The 12,744-nt window shown below is 40.2% G+C and overlaps 1 protein-coding gene across 2 annotated transcripts in view; it reads left to right on the forward strand.

The window, feature by feature from the left end:
• The window catches only part of OXCT1 (3-oxoacid CoA-transferase 1), an 86,432-nt gene extending 81,240 nt beyond the window's left edge, over positions 1-5,192 (forward strand). The window contains exons 17-18 of one of the 2 annotated variants that reach the window (XM_086869846.1): positions 1,440-4,072; positions 4,137-5,192. In XM_086869846.1, coding sequence (XP_086725972.1) covers positions 1,440-1,475 — 36 coding nt within the window. In that variant the 3' untranslated portion in view covers positions 1,476-4,072; positions 4,137-5,192. Of the gene's footprint in view, positions 1-1,439 lie in introns of both variants that reach the window. The other variant, XM_086869845.1, reaches the window with a different exon arrangement.
• Positions 5,193-12,744: the final 7,552 nt, after the last annotated feature.

Genomic DNA, 12,744 nt, shown 5'->3' on the forward strand with positions numbered 1-12,744 from the left:
CATCCCTGGCTGTGGCAGAAATAAGCCCAAATAAAGTGAGGCACATAGAAACATGGACTTTGAAATGTTGAAACATTTATGGAACTAATCCAGGAATGCTGATAAATAATGTATTTATTATTTTAGTTCACACACAACTTTGAAAAAAAATCAATGAATTGTTGCCATCCACTGAAAATGTTTCATTACCATTTGATAAAGTAAACACATTCTTCATGAACTAAGTTTTCCTCTGTGGCTATTCTCATAAGGTTGTAAATGATGATACATAGCGGCTGGAGGAAAGATCAGGTAGAAATCTAAGTGGTAGAGAAAATACAGCCCCGTACCTCTAAAAGAAAGAGGCATTAATGCTTGAAAAGGTGCTTGTATAATGCTCTTTCATTAATAGCTTCTTCAGTACTATTAACTGAAAAAGATGGGTTATGGAGGCAGGAGGATGCAGTAGGTGATGCTTCTGTGGGGCACATTAATCAACTAGGAGTCAGATTAGCCACAGAACTGTTTTTCATTCTGAAAAAGTAAGATCACATGAGTTATTACTGATCTGGGGCACTGGGCTGGGAACAGGATGTAATGAAAGAGGCTTGGATCTTCTGTGGAGACCTGTTCTTCAGGGGTTTCGTGTAGACCTGGAGTGAGAGTTCAAGCAAATGTTAACTACTGCTGGTCTATAAAGTCTTCTCTGTATTGTTCCTACTTACACTTTCTTCCATCATCTACCTTCCCATTTAGGCTTACTGTGTTTCATTTTTTGTCTGCTGTACACCTTATAATATCACTTACTTAATTTTGTGAGTGAATGAATTAAAACAATAGAATACATAAATGCATCCTTATAAAAAAATAAATGGAAATGGGAAAATGCAAAGTTTTTTCAAAAAAATCAAAATTGGAATTCATTAACTATATGATCATTAAACAGATAAAATTGAGTGTGAATGGAAGAAAGGCATTTAAAAAAAGGAAATATAAATTTGATATTGTATGATATCATCAAACAAATAATCCTATCAAATGTATCCACATACAGTAGTTTCAGAGTGTTTATTGTATATGTATACCTTTGCATATCCCCTGCTAATATGTATGCTATAAAACTCAGTTGTTTCTGTACAGAAGACTGTGCAGGGTGCAAGTACAGGTTCCTTTGCCCAACTTGAGTATGCTTGCATTCTTACACCAATAACCTATCTCAAAATAAATGAAATTGGGAGTCTGGATACTAGCACCACACATATCTTTTATTCTTGCATCAGAAAATTTAATTGTGATAGTGTTTATCTCTGACATACTGCAAATATGGCAGGTTAAATAAGTATAGTGTGTAGTCTTCAGTGGTACATAGCTGATACAGGTGGGAGTGAATGGTGGGTTGGGCTGCTAGATCTTTATCTGTATGACAACTGTTGTTGGTTTTTTTCCCTCCTTTTTGCTAGGTTTCACCGAAACTAATACCAATGAGGCAGATTTAAATGCGAATTACAGACTGGGCTTAATTCCTAAGAAGGCTTGTTTCCAAATGGAAGAAACTGATGACTGTCTTGCAATTTTACTTTTTTTTTTTTCCTTTTCTTATTTTTAAGGGCTCTCTAAGTAGTTTCCAGATAGTTAAACTCAGGCTGTGACTATAAGCCTAATTGTATTCTGCATTCATAACATTAGCAACTTTATTAGGTTGGTGAATATATTCTCTAAGTTTTGAATCATATTATAGTAAAATGTTAATGGTCATTGTAAAAAAGAAAAAAAAATGCCTTGTAGTGTCTCTGCCAAATACTAGGTATTTTTACATAGAATTAGAAAAAAACATGTAAAACTTATGATTGCCTCTGTGTTTCCTGATATCTGTTGCTCTGGAACTGCAGCACTTATCATGTCCATTCTCCTGTAAAGGTGTGGGTTTTTGTTTTCTGGAGTGATCTATAACAAATATATGTATCCTGTAGAGAGATACTTGGAATATGGATGTTCCTTTTCCTGAACCTTTTCATCAGTCTGTAACAAAATTGTTTAAACCAGTGGAAGTAATTGGGACCTAAATATATCTGCTGTTACCACAGTGTGTGGCTGTTGGTATTGAGAGGCCTACACCTCCCAAGGTCCAACTATGACCCTTCATGTTTCAGTCATACAAGCTAGAATGGGGCTAGTGTGAAGAAGGAAGATGAAAAAGTGTCTGTCCTCATGCAGACAACTGGTAGCTGCACAATTTCCTGTGTGAACTGCTCTTATTCTCCAGATGTAATGCTCCTCCCCAGCTCCCAAATGAATATTGTTTCTGGGGTCAGGTCTGTCTTTCTCACAGAGAAACAGGGGAAGAGAAGGTTGTGGACACTTTGAAGATTCTTCTGAAGGGAATACAGATGGTTAAGGGTAAAAGCAATATGCACCACTTGTCAGTCAAGGCACCAGCAAAATCTAAACAGTTTGGAATGCAATTTCATTATAACTTGAGACAATCAAAGCAAAAAGACATTATCTCAGAGTAATTTTGATGAAGGCCTTCTTTTCCCTGTTAATTACAAAATCATTTTTATAGTTTGTTACTTTTGCAAACAGCTTTGGATCTCACATACCAAATCAGTACAATATGTCCTTATTATACAGAGCACGAATTGACTGGAAATCGACATTTACTAAAATACAGTGTTCTCTGCAATATAATGGTTTCTGTCATTTCTGTCATTTGTATAAATAGGAGCATGTAAAACACTTCAGTTAAAATAATTCCTGACATAATGTGTGACATCAGGACTGGAGCATATTAAGTTACTGAAAAACAAGTAAAATGTAGATGCACAAGGAAACATTTACATAATGCCTATCATACATGTAATAAGCATGTTAAGCACATGACATAGAAAGGCATTCTAATACTAAGTGAATAAGGGATTCACCCTAGTCAATGTGTGTTGTGGAATGAATGTGACATATTTCTTGGGCAACCAGACAGAAAACTTGTGCAATATTTAGCTCTTGTACTAGCCTTTGTACAGCATTTCTCCATTCTAAAACACTAAATGCTTCTCTTTCATGGAACAGTAACAAAATTTGACTTGATCCACACATAGGTTTTACAGCAGTAAAATTGCTTTGATTGGAGGTATTATATTGTATAGTTGCACTTACCCTAAACAATTCTTTGATAATCTCTTGTCAATATCATAACAGGCTACCCTTCATCCCAGAAAGAAATAAACAAAATGCCTTTGTAAACACCATTATGCCAGTACAAAAGTATTCCCATAGTACTAAGCTGTGACTTGAACTCGTGGCTGGTAGTGGGTTGTAGGCCATTGTGTAGCCTGAATCTATAGTCAAGACCTGATGCTGTGGGCAAGAAATGTGTTGTACACTGAAAGACCAGTGCTAATTTCATGATTAACATATACAGGTGATTTGATTGATATGTAATTTGCATCGAAGACTTGAAACTGCATTTACTGTAGTGCTCCAGGATATCTTAACACAGCATGTTAGTTTTCACATGTTTTCTCTATTTAGGCTATTTAGATGTAGTCCCTGTGTTACTCACTCATTCCATACAAGTTTGACCATTTATTTTGCTGTGAAAGCAGACTCAAGTTCTGCATACAGAGGTTTTGGAGATTAAAAATCCGTATATAATAAAACCTGACTATTTTAGCTCACTGTAAACACTGTAAAGTTTTATTTTTGAATAGAGCGGCCCAGAGGCCTCTTCCCTAATCCGTGAAGAAACTTCAGTGGCAATTCTGACCCTTGTGTTGCTGTACACAGCAAAATGTGCCTGTCTTTGTCTTCAGGGCCAGAGATAGGTGAAGAGCTACTCTGAGGGGATGGGTGTAATCCCTGAAAGCATTTAGGTCATCTTCACTCAAAGCTCTTGTATAGAGTACCCAAAATGAATGATGGTTTTAGGGGAGATTTACAAAAACTATTATACAGGGGGAGGCAGTTACTGTTAACTTATCCAGAGGGGAAAAAACCCCACAAAAACAAAAAGACCAAAGAACACAAACATTTAAATAGATGGGCAAGTCTTAAAGAAATCTATAAATGAAAATGCTGATCTGTTGTAATTACCTATGCTACATTAGTTGTAGGACTGATTAGTTAATTACAGTGAACATTTACACATCGGTGAAGTACAGGAGAAGTGTCTGAGGGTAGGAGCAGGTGTATACTGCTTCTGCCATAGAGCTTTGCTTTGCTGGTACGCGCACAGCAGCCATTGTTGCCATTAATACATGGCTATAAAAAGACTAATGACCTGGTAATGTTTGGGAGTTTAGCACTTTGGTTTCTGAATCAAAGAATTAGGACCCAAGAACTCCTGATTTCCAGTTTTCTGGTTCTCCACTTACTGCCTTGTGGAATGACAGCTGTGTTCTCTGCCTTGTCTCCTGTTGCTGGAAAAGGGGATGTTTTTCTTCCTACCTCACAGGGATGTTGTGAGGAAAAAGAAGCTAAGGTCTGTGCAAGAGGTTATTTGTTTTTCTTCAACTTGGGGATCACACTTGATCAAGAGTGTGGAAGAGTACTTGAAGACTGTCATACGTGCTGTGCATTTGAGTTCTGTGTCTTATTTGTGCCAGTGTTAATGCCAGAGAGCAAAAGTCCATGGTGCTGAAAATTGGGGATAAAAGGAGAACAGGCTCTCTCCATACACAGCAATGATGCTGTTGCAACAGGAGACAAGATATGTATGTCACATGTGACTTTTTTTACCTTGAGGACAAAAGATTGTGGTAAAATATTGGTATTGTTATGAAAATGTCATGAGTCCGCACAAGCTAATTGCAACAAGCTTTGAATCCACTTTTAAAATTCATTTGTTAAGCAAAATAAAAATTAAAGCACTCCTAAGTATTTCCCTCTCTGTGGACACAGGTGTCGTTCACAGGTAAGGTATACTCTGAGCAGTAGTTGCAATAGTCAGTATTGTGGGGATGAAGGTTTATGGGACTGAAATCATTCCCTGCTTGACAGCACTTCACAAGACAAGGACAGTTGATACTCTGTCCTGAAGAAGATGATGATTCTACTATATTATTACATTGGACTTCACTTTATATTTTATTGACTTTTTGTCCCTGAAAAAAGAAAAAAAAACATAGAAAACATAGCTGTGCTGTAAACTCTGCAAACTAAACATCAAAGTACTTCCTATGTATTTGCAAAACAATAAATAAAGGTTTGAAATGGCAGATTTTGTCTGTTAATTTGTCTGTTACCATTTTTTTGTGGTGTTCTGTTCTGCTTTTGGGAGAAGTGAAAGTTTAGCTTGTGTTCACACCAGTATGTCACACCTCAGCACACAGCAAAAACTCAAGGTCTTGTCTGAATGTAGATGGGTTTGATAAACAGAAATAATGAAGCTCAAAAATCAGTTAACAGCTGGATTCTGCATGTTCTCTCTTCTCACTGATGTCTCTGTTGGGTCAATCTCAAACATAATTATCACATTCATTTTCGAAATGACTTGTTTTTCAGTCAAGTTAAATAATGGACTGCATATGTAGTCCTTAGAGAAGGGATTTTTTACCTTTTGATTAAAACTGCTGTAGAACTGATCACATTTGAGATGTTAATCATCGATGTTAGCGTGTGGCTGCACTCTGAAAATTGTACTAGATGACACATGAAGACAAATTCCATTAACCACCCACTGAATGATAAAGTAGATGATTGCAAAGGGATGAAACTGTCTGTGTGTAGTGGGGTCATCCTTCTATACCTGTCATAAGGTCATTCATAAATGTGTCACAGAATCATTTTCTCTTCAGTATCATCAGAAAGCAGGTTGATAAATGTGAAGAAAAATGTTTAGAGTCATTAAAAAATACCCAGTGTTTTTCTCAGAAATGAAACTCTTCAATAATTATATGCGTGGTCAAAATCCAACATCTCTGTGAAGGGGGCTACAAGGTAAGTGCCAAACCCCAAGAGATAATACAGCAGTCTTGCAGCTCTGAAATCCACTCATACAGATATGGAAGGTTATGTTTTCCTCTGACAAGAGGGGAAAGTTGGTTACAGGCATATCTGAGAAGTCTTGTGGTACCTTGTATGTCTTCCATTTTGCCTGTTGTGCTGGTTTGGGTTTGGGTTTGGTTTGGGTTAGGTAGAGTTAATTTCCTCCCAGTAGCTGGTATGGAGCTGTGTTTTGCATTTGTGCTGATCTCAGGGTTGATAACTCAGGGACGTCTCCCTTAACCTGAGCAGTGCTTTTGCAGAGCCAATGCCTTTTTTGCTCTTCATCCCATCCCACCAGAGAGAAGGCTGGGATCAGAGGAGATGGGAGGGGATTCGACCAGGACATCATTTCTGTGCTGCACAACGGTAGTCTTCTGAGAGCAGAACCCCTCTTCTGCGCATAGCCATCTGCTCCTGGAGACCAGGGATCTTAACATATCCATACCACAGTGTGTTTGGCAGATTTAAATGGAGAAATTTCAGAGAACACCAGCATGGGGAAGAAATTCCTTTTCTGAATGCTTTTACATGACATCAGGTTTTGAGGCTCCAGCAAAGATAAAAGTAGCTACTGTGTTATGAAAAATTGCTGTGTCTGGTTCACATGTTTATGTACACATTTAGAAGTAAGGGCATGGGAGAAATCCTTGCCTTCAAGGTGACTGGGTTCTCCATCTGCCTCCCATGATACTTTCTATTGATTATATTTTATTGGTGTAATGGCTTGCAGAAGCAAGCAGAACATTTCTTATTAGTGGGAGCAGTAGAGTCTAAAACTAGAATTTTTATTTCCATGTTCCTAAAACTGTCCCCTGAGCATGCAATCCAGAGAAAAACTGTTTAATTTGTGTAAATCCTTGATAGATTATTAGACTGTAGCTGCTGTAGTGCTTTCGGGCATTGCCCCTGCTACTATTGCACAGGTGGGAAATGCTGCCTTTGGTGCAGTGCAGATCGTCATGCTTCTCTCCAACCTGTGCCTGTATGAGGTTCACAAGCTGGTGCCCACCCACCTGGCTGCTAAAGGATGTCACCATGAATGTAGGTTTGTGCTGTTTTCAACATAGAAGTGGCATAGCCCCACTGCCTTTGAAAAATTGTGATGATGATTCTTTCCCTGTATTATCAGCAGGGAGAGATTTTGCAAAGGTTCAGCTCCTAACCCTGTCCAGTAGGATTCAAAGTACATCTTTCTAGTCACAGGAAAACACCTAACCAATCCTGCTGCCCAGGGAGCTGGGTGAGAGAGCTACCTTCTCCAGGGAGTCTTCTTTTGCAGAAAGGATGAAAAAGCCACAAGGCTGTGAATGAAGTCAAGAAGAAGCAAGAAATGTTCATGTAGTGTGCAAGTCATTTGCCCAGCAGTGGCAAGGCTTGAATTATCCTTCAGAGGATGAATCTTCTTTTATTAACATACACTTTCAAATGTGTAAGCAGCTTGCTTCCCCTCCTTTCTGGCTGCCCCATGTGTAGACACCTGCCTGCAAGGTGTTTCAGGGCAAGCAAAAAAACTGTGAAGTCTCTTAAAGAACTGGCAGGTCAAGCAATATACTGCTGTGACACCTCAGCACAGTACACACAGGGATTTTCCATTTTAAGATTGGATTGTCTAAATTACTCAAATTTGTTTGTAGATGCCAATTCCAATTACTTATAGTATTTGGATAAATTCCTAAATATTTCCTTTGGTTCTGTAGCTGGAAAGTACATAATACGGAGGTAGAAAAGGTAACTGAAAACTAAGTGCAGGGAAAACCTGTTTCAAGAAAAGCAAAAACTGCAGCCAGGAGAATTAGTTTGCAGAAACTGAACAAAAACAACATGAAAAGCAAACTTACATGTTATCACCCAAAACACAAAGACAAGCCATGGAAGCAACACATTCATGCCACTTAAGAATATATAAATTAATTTAATACAAATTCCATCTCATCTGTTCAAGCAATGAGTAAATAAAGACTATGAATTGGATCTGATACATATATCCTGCAAAATCATGTTTCCACTACCTGTTTGGAAAATTTGGCTGTATGAGCTATAAGATTTCACTAAGATTTGTCCAAAAACAAGCAAGCTATGTGATGCTATAGCATGCAAGGCTGTCTTGTCCAATAATACCCTAAAAATACAAACTTTAGTTAGACACTCTGACTGGACACTCACTTTTGTCTAATTCCATCTTGCATTTGCTCCAATAAAACCCATCACCCATGCTTTCCTTTTTCTGGCACCCTACTAATCCTAAACAAGTAGCTCCCTCTGCTCAAGGAAGACTGCCCAAATTTCATCAGTTTTCCTGCTTGCCTGGGCTTGTTCTTAGGGGGAGGAGAGGGAGTAGAAGTGTGTGTGCCCATGTTCTGCTGAGCCACGCCAGCAGGGGAAGTGAGACCAGAATAGCAGAGCAGACATCACAGCAGAGATGGTGCTGGGGAATGGTGTTAGAGAGCCACTGCTGAGCATCAGCACCTCTGGTGTTCTGGCCAGTTTCTAATGCACTGCCAATCACACATCTCCTGTCAGAAAAAAAAACAGATTCACAGTATGTTCTTCTCTCTGTTTTAATTCTATTTCAACTTGAAGATCACATGGCTGCTCTGTTTGAAAAATTAAAATAATGAACTCCAGTGAAGAGGATGAATCTGAGCAAAGAGACAGGGGCTTGAGTACCCGAGCCCTGGGCATTTTCCTGACTGCAGTGCCCAGTGGGGCGAGAAGGAAAACATCAGGCTTGGAAAACATCATAGATGCTTGTCTTGTGGACTGTTTATACACTGGTGGGGGAACAGAGCTGAGAATGGCTCAGGACTTCTTTGGAACAGAAGGCAGGAGCTGAGATCTGAGACTAAATTGGCACAAACCCATTTTTCTGTCCTGTGTGGCAGAACCACTGCTGAAACTCTCAGTTCCACCAGGAGATGCTCCTCATTGTAGTGCTAATACTTCTTCAGGATTACAGGCTGGTATTGCTGATTTTCTGCTTCTGTATTGATTAATACCAGCATTTTCAGGTTCTTGTCTTCAGGCAACCTTTGGCCTGGAAAAAGAGAAAAATAAACCCAGCTGCATAAATCTGCTAGCTATAAAACTGAAGGATGGTGAAATTATTCTGCAACAGCATATCCATGTTCTCATTAAGAGCAATTCAGCATTTTTAGGACATGTTAACTGCTGCAGCAAGAAGAAGAAGCTGCAGATCAATATAAAATAAACCACAGCTTCACAAAAGTCAATTTATAATTTCCAAAGTACTTTTCCTCAGTTGTGCAGGAAAGTCATCAGTGGTACATCAGTGGGACAAAGTTACAGTGAAAGCCTCAGACCTCTTTGGATGTGGAGCTGCAAAACTCATCCAGTCTGAAAAAAGCATTGCCATATTATAATGACAAAAGCCTGGAGGTAACCCGTCACAGAGAAACTGGGAAAGGGGAATGATCACCGATAACTCCAAAAGTGGAGAGGTCATGGCTAGTAATTAATTATCCAAATCACCCCTGAGTATATCTCTACCAAACAAGCTATCTGACCTATTGCAAAACAATCCCTCTGAGAAAGCAATAACAAATGACTTTTTTTCCATGAAGATTTTAACTGTGCAGCAGATTATTTTCACAGTGGAGCTGAAAGGGGTAGAGAGACCAGGGAGCAGCACCATCACATCATGGCACTGCTGATCCTGGGGCAGCAAACCTACCCACCAAGGTCATGAATCCTGGCTCTTGATTTGGATGGGATCCTCTTTGGGGTGATCTCTACAAGCGCACATGTTGTCTTCAAATTTAATCAGATTTTAGTGTATGCTTGGGGACCTTGAGGAGCACCTCAAGGAGCCTGGGCTTAGAGGTGAAGGTCAGAGGAAGTCAGACAACAGGCATTGTGACCTGAGAGGGCTTTTTGGCTCCAGCAGAGCTTGGCCAGGCAGGACCCACCAGCAGGTGGGGAATCTGCAGTGTGTGAGGACACCCTGCTCTCCCGGGGATGGTGGGATGGGAAAGCTGGGAAGTGCTGTGCAGTGCAGATCTCCCCGTGCTGCCAGTTCCCATCTCTGAGTCTGGTCGAGGCCGTGCACAGCTGCATGATAAGGGCAGACCCTTCAGCCTGCTTTGCAGAGATTTCACATCTTTTCCCAGAGACACTGAGTGCTGAACCCTGGCGTGGATGGGCATGTCTGAAGGCTTTCTGTGTATAGAATAGCACTTCTGACATGACAAATTTTGGCACTACCTGACAACTTCACCCCAAAGGGAGCCCAGTTCTTAGTACAAGACAATATGCACAGCATGATGCTTTAGCTGGGGCAGGTGCATGGGGAAGTGCAGGTTGCCCAGAGCAATTTTAGCTACTTAAGCATTAACTACTAAATGTGTATTAATTTAGTGAGATTGTGGCCTAAGGATCCCAGGATTACTGCTCCCCAGTGTGGGCTTTCATCTTTGAGTACACAGTAAATGTTTTAAGTACTTGGCTTTCAAATATTAGGAAGGGTTGCACTAAAATCTAGAAATAATGTAATAATAATATAATCTGAAATAATATAATAACAATATAATATAAAACTAGATTTAATGTAAAAGTTTCTGTAAAGATCTAGTAAATTAAGAGGGTAGGAAGAGAACAGATTTCCTGTGAATTTCTTGCCACTTATCACTCCAAATTTTGTATATTCACAGAGTACCTCACAGTTTAAGAGAACTTTGTCAAATCAAACGCAGCAGCAGACATTCATCTTCATAACTACTGAGGCCAGAGACAAGGGAGCAAGCTCTAATTTTACCACCACTATTCGCAGGTGAAGCCTTCAGTAATAAAAATGAATACAGCTGGAGTCCCACTACTTAGACAAAATCTTTAAGGTGGGAAATGAAAAAAGATAACTGGGTTTGCTGAATAAATCAGCCCTGCCATCCCTGCTGGGGAATGTGGTTAAGTGTGTCGCAGCAGGAGGAGGTCAGCGTCCTGTGCTCAGGCGCTGTGCAATTACCCAAGGGAGAGGTGGGGATGCAGCTGGAAATGGTGCACTCAGCACATCCTCATCCACAGAAGGATAATACCCAAATGCACTGAAATGGCAGAAGGAAAGGTCAGTTCTTAACTGTTTTCCGGCACTAAAGCCAGGACTGCAGAGAAGGAAAGCTGCTGTGTTCTCATAGGTGAATTAAGTTGGTGGTCTAACATGAGCATTAATTCCTCCCCAAAGCATCATTTTCTGGGCTGGTGTGAGCCCCAGGTTTTGGGCACTGCTGCCTCAGCTCTGAGGCTCTGGGTGGCAGGGTGCCAGCCAGCCCCCACTAGCACCTTCTACCAGCTTTGTTGCTGTTACTAATTTTTAAGGCAGCACAAAACATTAGAGGTTCTTAAGCATGACATGGAGCTGTGGCTGAGATATTATTCAAAGAAGAGGGCTCTTACTGCTTTTTGAGTGTTCACAGTAAAATTGCAGAGGTGTTTGCTAATCCTAGTAAACAAAAAAATCCCTGCAGCTAAGAACCGTCTCCAGAAAGCACAGGCAGGGTTGGCTCTCCCACGTTGTTCTTCCACTGATTTTTTTTTTCCCCCCCAGTCATGTACACAGTATTTTTTCACTCTTTTCCCTGTATGGGGGAATGAAATGGTTTTTTTCCTTATAACAAGAGTTTTTTAAATACCGCTTATCCCACATGATCCTAACAGGATCCTCAGCATATGAACATCTGTATGAGTGTAAGATAAAGGGGAAGAAAACGGTGGGCAAACATGTTACAGTGATATTAAGTGGCATGGGACTAGAAATGCCACAGAATCATTTAAGGATAATTTAAAATCTCTTTGGCCAAGTCACTGTCTTGTTGCCTGTCCTGGTAAAGTCACTGTGCATCTTATTAAAAGCTGTAGTCCCTGAAAATCCTGTGACCACTTAAAAAGAGGAAAGTGAGACAACAAGTAGTGAAAGTTCAGCTTTCAGAGCCTGAGAGTTTTTTAGATCAGAGAAGAGCATAAAGTTCACCAATTTGTATTTTGGACAGTGTTAGAACTGACAAATCACATGAAGGGCTGGCAGGACAAGATCTGACCTCAGCAGTGGAGATGTGCATTACTTCCCATTATTATTCTTGGACAGGTGAAAATAAATATCTCTGATTAAAAAATGGTGAATGTGTGTGATGGCAGACCCAGGGTACTGCTGTGAGCCTGAGGTCACTGCTGCCCTTGGGGCTGCTGAGGCTCCAGGCAAGGACCTGCCAGGGCTTGGGATAAGGGTGTTCTGTGTGTGCTCAGTTTGGAGTCTGCCTTTTATTCAGGCTCTAGAATAGTCCCCAGAGGATCTTGGTACAATGAAAGACAAAGGAAAATATAATACTATCTAGAGGAACCAGCTCATTTTAAAATTCACATGTTTTGGAGAGGAGCAGTTGCTGTACTCTCAAACACAGGGGAATAATTTGTTCCTTGCCTATGCCCATGGCTGGGAAAAGTCTTGTGAAACCTGTGTTAAACAGAAACTTTTGGCCAATAGCAGTAGTTTTCCTCTTACCAGGAAAGTTTTTAATTTTCCTGCCATCTGACAGCATCATTAGAAGCTCATCCTTGCCCTGAACATGCACGTCAGCTGTTACCGAGTGTAAAGCAGGTTTGACCATCTGTATGTGCCCCTGTTAAAGGTCCTTTTCATAATTAAATATACAGTCAATCTCACAGGGTGGTAAGTCTGGAAAACTGTGGTGTATAACAATGCAAACATTCTTTTGATGAGGGTAAGCCTGCTCCAAGAGAGCAGGCACAAGGGACAGTGCAAGCTTCACCCATGCC

The sequence above is a fragment of the Cyanistes caeruleus genome, chromosome Z (genome assembly GCF_971803275.1).
Source record: "Cyanistes caeruleus chromosome Z, bCyaCae1.hap1.1, whole genome shotgun sequence".
Taxonomy (NCBI): domain Eukaryota; kingdom Metazoa; phylum Chordata; class Aves; order Passeriformes; family Paridae; genus Cyanistes; species Cyanistes caeruleus.